The 18941-nt window shown below is 34.6% G+C and overlaps 1 protein-coding gene across 3 annotated transcripts; it reads left to right on the top strand.

Moving 5' to 3' along the window:
- The first annotated feature begins 11835 nt into the window (after positions 1–11835).
- LOC104244524 (phosphatidylglycerophosphate phosphatase 1, chloroplastic/mitochondrial) lies at positions 11836–16155 on the top strand. Of its 3 annotated transcripts, XM_009799964.2 has the most exons (5): positions 11838–12658; positions 12764–12841; positions 14154–14227; positions 14301–14408; positions 15868–16155. In XM_009799964.2, the coding sequence occupies exons 1-5, from the start codon at positions 12016–12018 to the stop codon at positions 15979–15981; spliced, it is 1017 nt and encodes a 338-aa protein (XP_009798266.1). In that variant the 5' UTR covers positions 11838–12015; the 3' UTR covers positions 15982–16155. The 3 variants fall into 3 exon arrangements, with proteins under 3 accessions (XP_009798268.1, XP_009798267.1, XP_009798266.1); XM_009799966.2 differs by lacking the exon at positions 15868–16155 and having other exon boundaries at positions 11836–12658; positions 14305–14394; XM_009799965.2 differs by lacking the exon at positions 12764–12841 and having other exon boundaries at positions 11837–12658.
- The last annotated feature ends 2786 nt before the right edge of the window (positions 16156–18941 follow it).

Below are 18941 nucleotides of genomic sequence, written 5' to 3' on the forward strand. Positions count from 1 at the left end.
TAATATAACCATCTCAACTCTGCGGGACACATTGGCCGCCTCCTGAAATGTAATCTCACTCCCGTCTCCCATAGCCATCTGGAGACGGATCGGCTGAATCAAACCATCGATAAACCTCCGCACCCTCTCTCTCTCGGTGGGGAGTATGACAATAGCATGGCGAGCTATATCAATGAACCGGGTCTCGTACTGAGTGACTGTCATAGAGCCCTGCTGGAGGTGCTCAAACTGCCTACGAAGAGCCTCCCTCTGAGTGACTGGGAGAAACTTCTCCAAAAATAAATCTGCAAACTAGTTCCAAGTCAAAGACGACGATCCGGCTGGTCTCGCTAAGCAATAATCCCTCCACCAAGTCTTGGCGGGTCCAGATAGACGAAAGGTGACAAAATCGACCCCATTGGTCTCCACAACACCCATGTTCCGAAGAACCTCGTGGTAGCTATATAACAAATCATGGGGATCCTCTTAAGAAGCACCGCTGAATGTGGTAGTAAATAGCTTGGTGAATCGATCCAATCTCCACAGAGCATCAGCAGACATAGCCGCACCATCGCCGGTCTGAGCCGCTGTACCCGGCTAAACTGCCACTGCTGGCTAAACCACCGGAACCTGAACCTGGGGAGCTACCTTCTCCGGAGTACGTGTAGCGGGAGTCTAAACCCCTCCTCCAGCCTGAGAAGTGGTTGGTGCTACTGGGAGCAAACCCGCTCGAGAGACGCTCTCTATGAAGCCTACCAATCGGACCAAAGCGTCCTGAAGCACTGGAGTGGCTATAAAACCCTCTGGGACCTGAGCTGGGCCCACCGGAGCTGCTGGAGCTGGAACCTCATCATCATAATCAACATGAGGCTGCACCTCTGGAACTGCTGCTCGGGGCTGAGCTTTGCCTCTGCCTCGGCCTCTGGCACAGCCTCGGCCTCGCTCTCTACCCGTAATAGGAGCCGCTGCTGGGGGCTCGGGCTGCTGCGCGGTCGATGAGGAAGCGCGTGTCCTCGCCATCTGCGAAAGAACGGAGTAGAAATTCAATCAGTATTGGGGAAACAGAACCGCACGACAAGAAAGAACAGATGTGATGTTTTCCTAACTCTGTAGCCTCTAGGGGATAAATACAGACGTCTCCGTACCGATCCCCCAGACTCTACTAAGGTTGTCCATGAGTTGTGAGACCTATGTAACCTAGTGCTCTGATACCAACTTATCACGACCCGGATTTCCCACCCTCGGGAGTCGTGATGGCGCCTACTAATAGGAGCTAGGCAAGCCAACTTAAATTACCTTCCATTTAACGCGCATTTCTTTTCCGTAATTATCAACATGTAATAGAGGCAACATAATTAAAATTTCATGTGGAAGTCTCAACTTATATAAAAACTGAATAGAATTGCGGAAAGTTTAACAAAATCCTCTACCCAAGATTGGTGTCACAATGCTCACGAACTTCTAAGGTTACTAAATACAATCGTCTGAAAGAAAATTTTAAACTGTTTGTTTCGGTACAAAAGATAACAAACTGAATAAAGAGAGAGAGACTCCGGGCTTGCGGACGTCAGCAAAACTACCTCGGTGTCTCTGGACTGAAGGCCTTCTCCCGATCTACTGCTGTTGTCCAAAGGCTGCTCCAACTTCGTGATCTGTGCAAAAGAGCACAGAGTGTAGCATCAGCACAACCGACCCCATGTGCTTGTAAGTGCCTGGCCTAACCCCGGTAAAGTAGTGACGAGGTTAAACCCAGACTCCAAATAAACCTGTGTAGATATATATATATATATATATATACAAGTACAATGGAAAACAGCGGAAAGTAAACAATTAAAGCTGGGAGGGGGAGCATGCGTACGGGGATAGCAGATAAGACAAAATATTAGAAATAATAAGGGAAAACTACATTTGCTCACTTTTACCGCAGAATAAGGAAAAAAAACAACCACTTTCACTTGTCTCAGTTTTCTCTTGTTGCAGGCGTGCAACCCGATCCCATTTCATCATATCTTATGGTAGGCGTACCACCCGCTCCCATTTCATCATATCCTGTGGTAGGCGTACCACCCGCTCCCATTTCATCATATCCTGTGGTAGGCGTACCACCCACTCCCATTTCATCATATCTTGTGGTAGGCGTACCACCCGCTCCCATTTCATTTTATCTTGTGGTAGGCGTACCACCCGCTCCAATTTCATTTTATCCTGTGGTAGGCGTACCACCCGCTCCCATTTCATTTCATAATTTGTGGTAGGCGTACCACCCGCTCCCATTTCAGTCCAACACAATATCACAGGATAATCCCGACAAGGGAGAAAGATAACATAATAAGTTTCCCGGCAAGGGAACAAGATATCAAATCAACTATCTCGGCAAGGGAGATCCAGCTATAACCAATTTACTCAATTTCTACTTAACAAAATTAATACAAATGCTCAATCATAACATTTACTTGCTCAGTTTCAAAGATCTTCAACTAAGTTCTCATAAGCATTACTTAAGAATACAACAATTTAGCAATTTAGGACTCACGGTCATGCTCGACCCCCAACGTATAGATACTAGTCACCATGCCTATACGTCGGACACAACAGAAAGCAAGTAGTAAGTAAGACTCAACTCCTAATCCCTCAAGCTAGAGTTAGACCGAACACTTACCTCAACTTCCACGGCTAAATTAATCCACAACGATCGCTTTCCCTCTCGATTTCGGCTCTAACTCAATTAAATCTATGAAATAACGACTTTATAGTATCAATATAAGCTAAACAAATCAAATCTAATGTCTAAACATAGATTTCTAAGCTTTCTTCCCAAAATTCCAAAAATCGACCCCGGGCCCCCTTGGTCAAAACACGAGGTTCGGACCAAATTCATATCACCCATTCATCCACGAGCCCGAATATATAATTTATTTTAAGATCTGACCCTAAAATTGAGGTTGAATCACTCAAAACTCCCAAAAACCTAACTCTACCCAAAACCCCTAATTTCTACTTTGATTTCATGATTTAGGTTTAGAAACTCACTAATTAATGAAGAAAGATGAAGTAAATGAGTGGGAATTTACTTACCCAAGAAACTTTGGTGAAGAAGTGCTCAAAAATTCGCTCAAGAGCCGTGGAGAAGAAGAACTCGTGTGAAATATGGACTAAATCTCGTCACTGTTCTGTTTTGGGTATTTAAAAATCGCTGGGCAAAAATGCCCTATGCGATCGCGAAGAAGGTAATGTGATCGCATAGGGTAAGGGGAAGCTGGTCATTGCGATCGCGGAAGGGCTGCTGCGAACGCATAGAAGAAAAGGTTGTGCATTCCAGGTTTGGATTTAATGAAATGCGAACGTGGATTAAAGGTTGCGTTCGCATTGAAGGATCTGGCTAAGCTATGCGATCGCGGATGAATCTATGCGATCGCATAGAACAAATGTGGGGCACCTGAAGGATTACTCTATGCGATCGCAATGCTACCTATGTGATCGCATAGAACTAGATACCAGAACACCAGAACTGAAACTTCTGCAATTTTTCTAAGGCCAAAACCACCCCGAAACACTTCCGAAACACTCCCGAGCCCTTGGGAATCCTAACCAAACACTCACACTAACTCAACAACATCCTACGAACTTAACCATGCGATTAAATCGCCAAAATAACATCATAAACGAGGAATCAAACCTCAAAATCATCACTTTCTCATTAAACTTCATAAATTTTCAAACTTAGAGTTTTAAGTCCGAAACACGTCAAACGACGTCCGATTTCAACCAAATTTCACAGAAAGCGCTTAAACCACATATAAGACCTGTACCGGGCGCCGGAACCAAAATACGGGCCCGATACCAATGCTTTCTAATTCATTTCATTTCAAATTTTCATACTAAATTTCAGAAAATAATTTCTTTTAAAAATTCATTTCTCAGGCTCGGGACCTCGGATTTCGATTCCGGGCATACGCCCGAGTCCCATATTTTTCTACGGACCCTCCAGGACCATCACATCACGGGTCCGGGTCCGTTTACCCAAAATGTTGACCAAAGTCATCTTTAACCATTTTAAAGCCACAATTTATCAAATTTCACATAATTTAACACATAAGCTTTTCCGGCTACGCGCCTGGACTGCGCACGTAAATCGAGGCAACTAAAGGTGAGGTTTTCAAGGCATCGGAAGCACGGAAAAAAGGGAAAAAACCGGTGATGACCCCTTTGGGTCGTCACACAATTTTACGTGCTTAGTGTTTTGAATGAATTTTATATCTTCTTTATAGTGCTTCGTGATGAACGGATGATTTCATATAAATTATTTGCTAATCACAATAAACATCCTACATGTTACATATATGGATTTATTTTCAAATAGCACACTTTATATAAGGTAAAATATTGATAGATTTTAAACTCTTAAATAGTAGGACTTCGTATCTAGTTTAATAAGGAAGGATATTATAGGCAAATTTTTAGGTGATTCCAAGGTCCTAAATATTAGGAAAATTATTTAAATTACAATTTTATCTAATATGAAAGTTATTTTTTATGGGTAAAAAGATCCTATTTTATTAGCTCAATGGGGAAGAAATTTTACCAATAAAAGTCCTCATATACCTTATTGTGATTTCTAAGGAATTTTATAGAAGTATCTTATGAAAATTATTGTTATTTCTATAGCCTAATACTGAAAACAAACAAATAACATAAAATACTTTTATTAAAAATAACTAAATTGAGTTCTTTTGCTAATTAGTAATTCAAAGATTTAATTATTGTTCTTAGCATTAAAGAAAATAATATATTTTTTATTCATTCAAATTCTTCATATATTAGCTCATTCATAGTTTAAATATTTAATTGTAATTATAATTTTATCCACTAAATATTTTGCATTATTGAAGTAAAAAATTAATCTAATATTTCACTTTTGAATTTTTGTGTTGATAGAACTATCAACCATTCTCTCTCTCTCCACCTTTTATATTCTTATATATCTTTTTAGTAATTTATCTTATTATTGATCAGTGTGCTTTTCAAATATTATACAAAAATAATATCTAGAAAGTTAGAACTTAATGGTAATTAGAATTTCAAAAGTAGGTACGACATGTATTCTCATTGAATAATATGAGAAATTAGAAAATGAAGTCCACTCAAATTTATTTACTTCTCTAATGTTATATCGTTAGCTTTGATTAGGTTTTCATGCTTAACTATAATTTTGCTTAACAATTTTTTGCACTAATTGTAATTAAAGAATATTAATTGTTTGGGCTTCTTATTTTTTTCTTACTTTGGTAAAAGTAAATATAGACAGAAAAGATTATTTGAAAGCTGAATATTCTTATACCAAAATTAGGACATAAAAATAAAATTTCTCATTGCCAACGAAGCAATCTACTACCAATTCTAAGCGTTAAGTTTGCTTATTCTCAAAATAGGAAATATTTTGTTTAGTTTTTCATGCTTATTGCACGTTGGGTCTCATCACAGAAGTTCAAACAAGGAATATTTGTTATGCAAAATTTTAGTTCATTTGGAACTCCTAAATATTAGGAAAATAAAATGCACAAAATTTAGTTGATTTATAACTCCTAAATATTAGGAAAATAATTAAATGACTATTTTGTCTAATGTGAAATTTATTTTTAAAGGGAAAAAAATGCGAACGACATTTCGCTAAGGGCCTTCGTGCTTTTAATATAGTATAGATAAATATAGATTATTGAACTCTTGTACTATTCCACTCCCAAATACTAAGACTCGTATTACCCAAGATGAATCAGATACTCTTAGACTATTAATTGAGACAAATTGGTCTGACAATTCCTTTTCACTGGTCATTGCAGGTGTACCTAAAATAAAGCATGCATAAAAGTTTTACAAGTTATCAAAGTGACTAATTCAATAATTGATTATTTCTATGATATAAAAAAGATTGTTTACCTGAACGGAGGTAATTGTTGAAATATGAGTGATTCAAGCATGGCAATTGCAAATAACAAAATTGTAAATCATGTAGTATTAATATTACACATAATTGAAGGAGATAATCTAATATTTAATTTTTTTTTTTGTAAAACAAGCAACTTGAGCTGGCATAGCAATATGTATTATTAATTATACAACAAAAGAAAAATAATACTAATATTTAAGTAATAAGACTTAGACCGAATGTCTAACCGATTTTCTGTGATGAATTGTAATTGTTCAATAATCTGTAGCAAAATAATAAATTACGTGAGATTTGAAATTAGCCAAGTCCAAAACATGAAACAAAATATTATATAATAAAAATTTCTTGATGCAACACTGAAGATAATTTCTTGATGCAACACTAAAAACTGGTGCATACAAACGTGCTTGCAAAGTATGAAGTGGCAAAGAGATGTTGATATTAGTAAAAGAAACAAAATCTGAAATCGCAATGTTAGAATAGGGCGAAGTTTGACGATTAAATTGTGACACTGTAGCTTTTTTTATAAAAGTATTATGGTACACAATTTGACACGTGAAAGGAATTATATAAAGTAAATTTGTGTGTAGGTCAAAAAGACAAGAAAAATTTACCAAATAATAAAGACTTCTACTGAAATATAAGTCATAATGTGAAGGAATTTAACCAAGTCAAAACTTTCCTTGTGTAACCAACGTGAAGGAACTTTTACCAAATAATTAAGGCACATTTAATACTCCAACATTCCTTGTGTCCCAAGTCCCAACTTTTACCAAATGTAAAGGGAATCTAACTAAGTCTCAAGTCCGAACTTTCCTTGTGCAACAGCCGTGACGAAAACTTTTACCAAATAATTAAGGCAAACATAAAAACTCATTTAATACTTCAAAGAGTAAAAGGAATCTAACCAATTTAATGAGATAATGTCATTTAATGAGAGTTAAAGTTAGGTTTCCTTGTGTAAGAAACGTGAAGAAATAAGAAACATGAATGAAATTTAACATAATAACAAATAATTCAAGATTATTTACCAAAATTACCAAAAAATATTACAATACTTAAATTATTATATTGTCCAATGGGAACTTTATGTTTTAAAGGGTAAAAAAGGCGAACGACATTTTGCTAAGGGTCTTCGTGCTTTTAATATAATATAGATATAGATATCTATATTATAGATATAGATATAGTATATATAATATATATATATATATATATAAGCTATAGATAAAAAAATTTAAACAAATAAATAGGCTCACTTTAATTGGGAATTAATTTTAAATTATGAATGCAATGACCTAAACAACCTATGCAAAATTTATAAATAAATCAGTTTTAAATTGATGATCATATATAAGACATTGTAAATAAAAATCACAATTGACCATCTTTCAATTTGCAATTGTGTATTAAGGATGCACGGACATTTTTATTTTGATCTTAACATTCTAGACAACTAAAGTGAATCATAAATATAAAAAGAAAAGGCACAACATTTTAAAGAATCCTAAACCTTCCGCTGTATTTCAACTTGCGACTAATTAATATTGGCAATAAAATATTCTAAATTTAAGGAAATCCAAAAAAAAAAAAAAAAAAACTTAAAGAAGCCTAAACCTAAAAGAAAGCAATACGACAGTAAAGAAACCTAATCCTAAGCAAATAAAAGCCTAAAGAGTTCTAAACCGGGAAAAAAAAGAAAATTTGCCTAAAAAGTATTAATGATTAAGATTACAATTATATTCGGCGTGGAATACATTTACAAAGGGTAAAAAAGCCGAACGATATTTTGATAGGGCTTTAATATAGTAGATAGATAGATAGATAGAGATATAAATAGATTTAGGCTTGTACAAATTAGTATGATTAAATATGTTATCAAACAATCATTTGGATGTTAACTGAATATGAATTAATTATTTTGTATGAATAAAATAATAATTTTCTTAATGCATATTTAATCATTCCCGTCTTAGTTTATAAGTATTGAATCAACGATATAGTCAATTGGTATAATTTATATGCGGTAACATATTAATAAATCCTAATTCCTAAATAATAGAACTTTTTACCAAGTTTAATAAGGAAAGATTTAATATGCAAAATTTTAAATTGATCTCAAAATCCTAAATATTAGGAGAATAACTTAAATTACAGTTTTGTCTAATGTGAAAGCTATTTTTAAAGGGTAAAAAAGACGAACAACATTTCGCTAAGGAATATAATATAGACTAGTCATTATGTACCTGCGTTGCACGTAAATCTTTAGTCAGAACTCTTATGTGAAAGAACAACTAACTAAATTTATCAACAAATTATTTACAAGATGAAATGATCATTGTAGAGTAATTGACGTGATAAAAATACGACAATCATTTTGAATCTAGAAATTAATGGTATTACATAAACAAAATACTTGAATTCAAATGATATCGTCTTAACTTACAAAGATGATAAATTTTCTTAAGTCTCATCTGCATTATTAGAACTACTTTATTGTCATGTAAAAGAAAGATATTCATAGAAACTTGCCCACGCATTATTTTTCCTTTAAAATTAGATTTTTTTTAAAAAAAATTGTTATTTAATTATTTTTTTATTAATTAATATTTTAAAATTAACTCAATTATTTGAATTATGTAGTAACTTATAATATTTAGGAAAACAAAGTATGTTATAAAAGATATCTAACTTAATTTAGTTTTTAACTTTATATGAACTAATATAATTTAAGATTTTAAAGGGTTGTAAGATTTTTTACTTAACTTAAAATGTTACAAATTTTTTAAGTGCTTAATACTAAATTTTCTTTTATAATTGTAAAAATTTAAGACCCCTAAATTAATTAAATTTTTTTCCCTTCTCCAAATAGAATTCAAAATTCGCACGTTCCGGAATTGCCGTACGGAAGGGGAAATTAAGCATATAGACTCTTCCTTTTTCAAATACAATACATCGTGGGGAAGAATCTTGTATTGACTTTACAATATGCTATATAAATCTCCTATTCTCCCACAATTTTATATATATATATATATATATATATATATATATATATTGTAATTAGGAATAATAATTCTTTTTAAAAGAAAATTATGGACATGCCTTTTGAATCCAAGTAGAATCAACTTTGTAGGGTGGTGTATATGTAGTTTAAGTCGAAAAAGAATTCCATCATTAGGTAATTTACAATTAGATCCTTAAATTATACAAATATTTAAGGGCACAAAAGTCGATCAATATTTCGAGAATATTTTAATCGTTCAATATTTAGCATAAATTATTCGTGCTTTTATAATAATATAGATAGATATAGATAGATATAGAATATAGATAGGTGTACATGTAATCAGATCCATCAACTTCTTCTCGAATAAATGCAAGAATTGTCGTTTTATATATTAAAACAATTTATCAACTGAAATATTTTTAGTTGGGTTGATCAAACTTATGACTTTTGGCTGCTTATGACTCATAATGTTTGGCCAAGCTTTTTTTTGGGCCAAAAATGTTTTTTTTGGCCAAAAGTGCTTTTGGTAAAAAATTGAGATGTTTGGCTAAGCTTTTAGAAGGAAAAAGTGCTTTTGAGGAGAAGCAGAAGCATTTTTTGAGAAGCATAAAAATGTAGCTTCTCTTCAAAAACACTTTTTTGAGAAGCACTTTTGAGAAAAATACACTCAGAAGCAGTTTTCAAAAGCTTGGTCAAACACTAATTGCTGTTCAAAAGTGCTTTTCAAATTAATTAGCCAAACACATACCGATTCTCGTCAAGTACTTTTTTCCCCTCACTTGAGGTGTTTAGCCAAGCTTTTTTTGGGGGGGGGGGGAATGCTTTTGGGAAGAAGCAGAATCAGTTTCTGAGAAACAGAAAAAGTAGCTTCTTCGCAAAAGCAGAAGCAGATGCGGTTTTGACTTTTCTTCTTACTAAGAATACCCATAACAAAATATAGTATATACCAACATAACCGTTAAACCTAATACTTAGAATATTAATGTATAAATATTTCTTATTATTTTTAGGATAGCTTTCTAATATATAGTGACTTTAGGGGTGAATATTTTTATATTTTGTTGAATGATTTTTAATATATTTAACTTATATTAAAAGTAAGTACTTTTAAATTATTTTTATAGTTTACTTAAATAAAATGAAAAGATTTAATTATTGCATGTAATAACAAATTTTTGAAATTATTTATTTACTTATAATATTAATCATTAAGTAAATCTATTCATGTCCTTATTCGTAATTTGATACTTAAAAGCACTTTCTAAAAAGCTTGGCCAAACACAAATTACTGCTCAAAAGTGCTTTTCAGAGTGATTAGCCAAACACAAACTGTTTCTCTCCAAAAGTACTTTTTTTAAAAGCACTTCTCAAAATAAGCTGTTTTTTCCAAACAAGCTATTATACATACTTTTATCAAAAGCATAGAAAAGGGGATCTAAATGTGCTTATAAGCTTATGCAAATGGCCTATTTATCTAAGGAATTTTTACACAAATAGTCGATCAGATTCACTATTTACTTTTCTAGCCAGTATATAAAATTATGCATTAACTATTCATGGTTATACACACTATATTATACATCTACTAGCTATTTTTAGTTTAATCATTTGTGTGTGTGTGGCTATTTAAGTTAATTCTTCTTTATCTAAATGCTTGGGTCAGACCAGATTTTCCGGGGCATTTGCATCTATACCCGCTTTTTGTGTCACGTTTTAACTTGTGCCCGCTTTGTAAAAAAATTGCAAGCGTACCCGCTTTTTCGCATAACTTCAGCATACGGGGCTGAAGTAGCAAAGACAATCGCGCAAAACTTCAGCATTCTAGTAGCCGGGCCTGAAGTTCAGCTCTAGAGCTCAAGTTTTTGTTTTGTAACTGTCGAACTTCAGCTCTAGAGCTGAAGTTTTTGTTTGTAACTGGCGAACTTCAGCTCTAGAGCTGAAATTTTTGTTTTTTAACTATCGAACTTCAGCTCTAGAGCTGAAGTTTTTGTTTGTAAGTTTCAGCGCTAGAGCTGAAGTTTTTGTTTTGTAACTATCGAACTTCAGCTCTAGAGCTGAAGTTTTTGTTTGTAACTGGCGAACTTCAGCTCTAGAGCTGAAGTTTTTGTTTATAACTAGCGAATTTCAGCTCTAGAGCTGAAGTTTTTTCTGGAAAAATAAACTTTTTATGTTATCGTCCACTTTAAATACAGCAAACCTCATTTTGTCTAACTCACACTCAGCTTTGCTCAGCCATTTTTATTGCTAAACAACTGATATTTGAAAATATAAAACAATTAGGAAATCCTTATGAGGATTTATCTTTATGATATGTTGGAGTCGAAGTCTGGCTTATAGGTTCAGTTACAACTTTAAAATAAGAGAATGACAATGATTAAGGGTAATGTCGTGTTATGCAGTAAAAGAGAAGCAACACAGAAAAAGCATTCCACTTTGAAATGAAAACAACAAAGACTTAGACTACCAAGAACAGTAATGATCCCTAAGATGACATATCCAAAAGATTCAGTAGCTCCACCACACTGTACAATCTCAGACAACCACCAAGGAACTTGCATTCACAAGTTATATACATAGCCGCAACAAATTTCTTGCAGAAAAGGGAGAAGGAGAAGTTTGAGAAAGAAGAGGCGGATATAACTTTGAGGAGGAGAAGGAGGAGGAGAAAGGGGCGGAAATTGTTTAAAAAGTGGGTACAAGTTAAAAGTTTAAAAAAAATGGGTATAGGTTAAATGGGGGCGACCAAATAGGGCGCCCCGTGCAATTTTTAGAGATTTTCCACTTAGGTCAACCCATTGATTGGATTGTATATCTCATTGGGCCATAATGCCAGTTTCCACCCTTTCATTTGTAGATCTTGGCCCAATTTCTGAGAACCTCAGAAAATCTCCAACTAAAACTTTGTCCCTCAATTGAGTGGCTAAGACCATATCTTGGCCACCCAACCCCTCTACTTTCTGCGGGAATGTAGAATGACGTACAAAGATGGAGATTCCATTAATAATGCCATGAGAAAGTTTCCTTATCTGCACATTGAACACATACTTCCTTAATATTCAACAAATAAATTATAGGATAGATTATGCAGTCAACTTCAGTTACACCATGGCACACTTGTTACTATTACATTCCTAAGCATTTCCCCTCCAATCATTCCCTTCATTTCCACAAGAAAACATTTGTTTTTCTCTCACATTTTCCACACACTCCTACCCGCTGCACAAACAATTCCTTTGTGTTCAGTTCTACGCACAGTTGTTATCAAGAACAAGAAAAACACAAGAAAAATTCAGGCCCAGATAGACTGAACAATATATTTTGGCAAGAATTCTATCCTTCTGTTGAAAACGAGAAACCCCATCAAAGAAAAGATAATGAGGAGCAAGAAACTGCAGTGATCACTCGTTCGAGTATTAGAACAAACAGTTGGTGGGCAGGTTTTAAAGCTGCATTGGGACAGAGGATTAACGTGGAGGGAATTGCTTGTTTTACAGGGATTCTCTACAAAAACAAGAACTTGGCAATACCAAATGTGTTTGTGCCAGATATAAGGTATATTGATTGGGCTGAGCTGAAGAAAAGAGGTTTTGAAGGTGTAGTTTTTGACAAGGACAATACTATTACTGTTCCTTATTCTTTGAACTTGTGGTCTCCTCTTGCTTCATCCATAGGCCAGTGTAAATCTTTGTTTGGTGATAATATTGCAGTTTTCAGCAATTCTGCAGGTAATCTTATTAGGAATTATGATTGGTTTTGTGGGTTTTGTTGTAACTTTAAATGTGTTTTCTTTTTCTGCAGAACTAAGTGTTTGATGATTTGGGAATTTGTAGGACTAGATGAATATGACCCTGATGGTAGAAAAGCACGAATTCTTGAACGTGCAATTGGAATTAAAGTCATTAGACACAGTAAGTTGTGTTCTATGCATATGCTATTTGGTACAACCTGCATCGACTTTTGTGTGACAGTGTTTGACTAGAACGGAGTTTAAGATTGTTATTGTATCTTACGTGTTATATTACTGATATTGGAAGAAAATATTGAAGTAATAGTTAAAATTTGGTTTAACAGAGAAAACATCACATCAAAGTTTAGTGAGGAGTTAAATGGATTTGAATTCTTGAAAATTATGTTATATGGCCCTGAGTGCTGGCATGTTAAGAAGTTCATGTCCAGAAGATGAAAATAGCTGAAATGAGGATGTTGAGATGGATGTGTGGGCATACCAGGAAAGACAAGATTAAGAATGACCTTATATTAGGGATAAGGTAGGAGTGACATCTATGGAGGACAAGTTGCAGGAATCGAGGTTGAGATGGTTTGTGCATGTGAAGAGGAGAGACATAGATGCCCCAGTCAGGAGGTGTGAGGGGTTGTCCATGGCGGGTCTGAGGAAGGGAACGAGTAGGCCTAAGAAGTATTGGGAGAGGTAATTAGGTATGACATGTCGTTGCTTCAGCTTACCGAGGATATGACCCACGATAGAAAGGTGTGGAAGTCGAGGATTAGGGTGGTAGGTTGACTGATAGTAGCGTGTTTCTCCTAAGCTTACCAGTTTTGTATTATCTTATCATGGTTCTTTATTATTACATGTTGTGTCATTAACTCGATACCATATTACATTGTTGTTACCATCGTTTGCTACTTGGCTGCTTTATCTTTTCTCCATTGTTCCCTGAGCCGAGGGTCTATCGGAAACAACCTCTTTACCGTTATAAGGTAGGGTTAAGGTCTGCGTACACACTAGTCACTACCCTCCCCAGACCTATTTATGATATCATATAGGGTTTATTGTTGTTGAAATTTACGAAAATTGTGTAGAATAATACTGTTATGTTAGCTGAACAGGGTGAAATATGTGTGCAATATAAACTTTGAGGGGAGTACAAAATCTCAAATGTCTTACTGTCCATCCCAATTTATATGATGATGTTTGACAGAATATGAATTTTTTGAAAAAGAACTACATTTGAAACTTGTGGTCTAAAACATCCCATTAAAAGTAATATGGAGAGTTTAAAGATGAATTATTTCGAATTACAGAAAGATATTCTTTTTGGGGCAGACTAAAAAGGTACTACGTAAATTGGGCCTAAGGCATATTTACTATGGTACCCTTCGAATAGTAAATCCAGTTATCTGTCATGTTTTCTTGTCACTTACCCTAGCCTTGAGTTAATGCAATTAGTATCTGCTGATTCCTTTAACACTAAAATATAGGGGTGAAGAAGCCAGCTGGAACAGCTGAAGAAATTGAAAGGCAATTTGGTTGTAAATCCTCAAGACTTATTATGGTAGATGTGGTTCTTCATTTTTGTTTTTCTTTTGTAATTTTTTTCTCCTTTACCTCATATGTGTCCTTTGCAGGTAGGCGATCGGCCTTTCACAGATATCGTTTATGGAAACAGAAATGGCTTTCTTACTATTTTGACAGCACCATTAAGCCTCTCACAGGAGCCACTTATTGTGCGGCAGGTTTGGTTTTTCAATCCTGCCTTCTCTGATAAAACTCTTGGTTTATCCTAATGAATAAATAGTTGGTTATAATACTCCTCTTGCAATCATGTTAATTATAGAACTTCAACTTACTTACTAAACAGATTATAGATTAAATAAGGAAGATGAGAAAAGGAAAATATATTATAGTACTGCTTTGACAATTTGTGCTTTACGATTTTTCTCTAACTTTAATGTTTGTACTGATTTGTAGACCATCTCTTGATAAGTGATTTGTGGACCATCTCTTGATAAAGTTACAGATATGCAATATATGTAGTCAAATTTCCTTTGTTATTCTTTACTGGACTTCATCTCTTAGTTAAATCCTTGGTAGTGACTGTAAATTTGGCATCTTTATTACAATGAACTTCTAGCACGCTAACTAAAGATGAAGTTGTAAGAAAATCCAATTTTCTGTGCTTAAAACGGTTTTAGCATCTTGCTGATTGGCCTGTTTGATATACTCCCTCCGTTTCAATTTATGTGTCTTTTTAGTCCGTGCCAAAAAAAATGATTTCTTTCCATATTTGAAAATAATTTACTTTTATGTAATAATTTATAGCCACACAAAATATATGTGCCTCATTTTACACCACAAGTTCAAAAGTCTTTTTTTTTTTTCTTAAGCTCCTTGTCGAGTCAAATATGTTCACATAAATTGAAACGGAGGGAGTATCAGTTTTTTTTATACTACTTGTTCGTCTTTCGCTTCAGTTTCTTTGTTATCTTGGTAATGTTATTGTCTGTTGCTAACAGGGGCGGATTTAGGGGGCGCAAGGGTGTTCACCCGAGAACACCCTTCGCCGAAAAATTACACTGTATATATAAGGCAAAATCTGTTTTTTATCTCTATATATTAAGTTTTGAACACCCTTAACACAATCCAAAAGTGTAGTTTAGTGGTCAAGGGGTTCAAAATCTACATAAGGTCATGGGTTCAATTCCCACTAGCTACATTTTTTTTTTTTGAACCCCGTTTCGTGGAAATTCTGCCTCCGCCACTGGTTGCTAATGCTTATTTTGCATCTTTCCTTGAGCCGAGGGTCTATCAGAGACAATCTCTCTAGCTTCTCAAGGTAAGGGTAAGGTTTTCGTACACACTACCCTCCCGAGATCCCACTCATGGGATTACACTGGATTTATTGTTGTTGTTGTGTTGTTGTTATATAACTTGTTCGCTTCAAGCTGCCTCTCATTGCATACAATTGTCATGTACGCTGAATTAAAAGGAAAAACTAACAAGGATCGTGGCACCTTATTGGGTGCTATCTTGCTACTGGTCATGCCATTTTACTAAAATTGCTGATTTTAAGAAGACAACTTCTGCTTCTACTTAATTTGGACTTATATTTTCGCATCCCTCTTTTTTGTCTTTGCATTTTAAGCTTTAGCTTTTCTTGAGAAGTTTTTAATCATAGAAGCAAAATGTTTGCAGGTCCGAATACTTGAAATGGCCCTTGTGAACAGATGGTCTAAGAAAGGGATAAAACCAATCAGTCACTGGCTTCTTCCTAATTGCCGGCAGTGTGTAAAGGACGAACTACTTTAGTCTTAGGGAATTTTTTTCCTTTTTTAGAAAAATATCTGTTCATCAGCCATCTTGTTATTGCCACTAGCTATTATACAGAGTAGTCCAGTGAAGAGTAAAATACAAGACCAAAGATACAACTTATGGCTGGAAAACATCATATTTTCGACCAAACAACATGTCTCATTTCTCCAACCCCATCTAACATTCTTTTAAGTTTAATCCGACTACTATAATTTTACACTCAATGGCGGAGTGTGAGAATTGAACCAACTACCTCACCAGTTTTGAAATTCCTTGACCACTGAGCTATGCTTTTGGATTGTGTTAAGGGATTCAAAATATAATATATAGAAGTACAAAATAGATCTTGCCTTATATGTACCATGTAATTTTCCGACGAAAGGGATTTGAGTGAACTCCTTCCGCCTCCTAAAGTCGAACCCCTTCCGCCCCCTAAATCCACGCAGGTTGCACCAACTTAACCTTAGACCTTTGTAGAAACTCATCATACTAGCTCAAAAACATATAAAAATATATTAACCTATTATATGCACTTCCATGCAGGGGAGGATTTTGCCCCCAAAAAAGGTGTACATGAACTCATGTTATCACCGTCAAACTAGGTATTTTGTATACATATTTCCTAAAACTAATCTAATATTATCTACTGGCATCCACAGTGGCAGAGGCAGGATCTCCATGAAGGGGGTTCACAAAAGTTTTTTTTTTTATAGCTAGTGGGAATTGAACCCATGACCTTATGTGCATTTTGAACCCCCTTGACCACTAAACTACACTTTTGGATTGTATTAAGGGTGTTCAAAACTTAATATATAGAGATAGAAAACAGATTTTGCCTTATATATACAGTGTAATTTTTCGGCGAAGGATGTTCGGGTGAACACCCTTGCGCCCCCTAAATCCGCCCCTGGGCACCCATGCTATAAAAAGGTTGAATGATGCACTTGATCGAAAATTAAGTTATTTATCTAAAAGAATAGGGATTGATTCTCATTTAGCATCTTTTTTTCTCTTCAGTGATGCACCCATATTTTGAAAATTCTAAATACGCGTCTGCTTCCATGACAAGCAATGCCATTATATATCTTCTTTTGTTGTCTATCCGTAACTTGTGATTTTTTTTGCAATGGTTGAAGCTCGAAAGGATCTGCAATGATATTTTCTTTTGGTCTTTCATCTGTAATTTAAATTTTTTCACCAAACAGGGACACGTGTATCAAATTGACATAAATGTTCTGGGAAGACTAGTTAGGCTTCCATGATAATGATACCCTAAGTAACAGAACAAAGGAGGTAAATGTAAATCATTAAATATCACCTAGATGACAAACCTACCACTTGGCTTGTTTTTTATGGGCAATTATGCCCATGGAAATGGGGCCTCCATTATATTAATGATGGTCTCGGTCTTTCTTACTATTTCACCAAATACTTCATTCGTTCATTTTTAATGGTTCATTTTTGATTTTGCACTTTTTTTTTTAAAGAAAAACACAAATAAAATATGTATTTTATAATTTTATCCATAATAATAATAGCATTTCAAGAAATCTTAGAAAATAAATAATTAATGATAAAGATAAAATTAAAAAAAAAATTATCTTTATCTTGATTTGCTAAAATGAATAAGTAAAATGGAATAGAGCGAATACTTGTAAAATCTTATTGATATAAGGGACCCTTCATATAATGTTGGTTTCATTTCTTCCGGGGGCGAAGCCAGAGTGTGATATGCGGGTTTGGCCGAATCTACTAGCTTTTGTTCAAACTATATATTTGTCTTAAGAAATTTATTGAATATGTATTAATTATTAATTTAGAATCAGTAACTTAAAAGGATAACAATTCCTAACCCATAAGATTCAAATCCTGGCTCTGCCGCCGATTTCTTCCCCTGTACTGCTAAAGGTTGAGTAGAGATCCTCATGTACATCCTTACAACTTAGGCTGCAACAACCATATAAACCTAGCTAGTACAGTGGTACTCCAACCACCATTGAATTTGAAGGTAATCCAATTTTTTCTCGATACCGAAGCCAACAGTCAAAGGTGTCTTAAACACAAGACTAACACAGAAAGAGGGGGGGGGGGGGAGGACGAGGAGTGTGTATCGTGTTTATTTGGTTAATTTTTTTTTTTTATGTATACATAGGAGATGTTGAAACCCCTTAGTATTTTTTTTTTCGTATGTTTAACTTTTTATGTTTGTTTTTTTAGTGAAAATTCTAATTAAAATGCGAATGTAGGGACAATTGTTTTGCTGTCTCATTTACTACTGCAATTCACAACGTACTGCTTGACCTAGTTGTCTGTCAGGGGCATTAAACCTGATATATCAGGGCACTCAGGGCTACTATTTTTTATACTGTACCATGCTTACCAAGTGTCACCTTATTGCTGAACCTCTTGTATCAATATGCAGAATATTAAACGTCAAACTAGAAATGTGATCATTAATATTGAATTATAAACACATCTACTGTCGGCAGCAGTATAATGACAGTTTTAAACATCCATTTAACAGCTCTAACAACCTTCATTATAACCATTTGCTTAGATTGACGACTGATTTCAAACATCTTTAGTGCAATATATTACAACAAATTCAGGGACATGTAAACCTCCATTGGGAGTGGCTATTTTCATAAACTAGTTACTCCCCCGAGTTCATAATAAGTGACCTTTTTGCTTTTCACACACCATTTAAGAAAATACTAACTCCCGGAGAAAAAAGGTATTTTGACTAAATTACATATTGTTAACTTGATGTATTGGAATTTGTAAACAAGGGCAAAGTTTGGAAAAAATAAAGTTAATTTCTTCTTGATTACATAAAAAGTCACTTATTTTGGACTAAAATAAAAAAACAAAAAATCATTTATTATGGACCGCAGGTAGTATCAACTCTCTTAGAGCATTTTGCATCATGCTTTCTTCAATGCTGCGAACGGCCATTT

The sequence above is a fragment of the Nicotiana sylvestris genome, chromosome 6 (genome assembly GCF_000393655.2).
Source record: "Nicotiana sylvestris chromosome 6, ASM39365v2, whole genome shotgun sequence".
In the NCBI taxonomy this organism is placed as follows: Eukaryota; Viridiplantae; Streptophyta; class Magnoliopsida; order Solanales; family Solanaceae; genus Nicotiana; species Nicotiana sylvestris.

Excerpts from the sequence above, each read along its gene's own strand:
- LOC104244524 (XM_009799964.2), top strand. The coding sequence starts at position 12,016 with ATGCAGTCAACTTCAGTTACACCATGGCACACTTGTTACTATTACATT. Across the intron at positions 12,842-14,153 it reads AATTAAAGTCATTAGACACA|GGGTGAAGAAGCCAGCTGGA; the intron begins GTAAGTTGTGTT and ends ACTAAAATATAG. Across the intron at positions 14,228-14,300 it reads AATCCTCAAGACTTATTATG|GTAGGCGATCGGCCTTTCAC; the intron begins GTAGATGTGGTT and ends TGTCCTTTGCAG.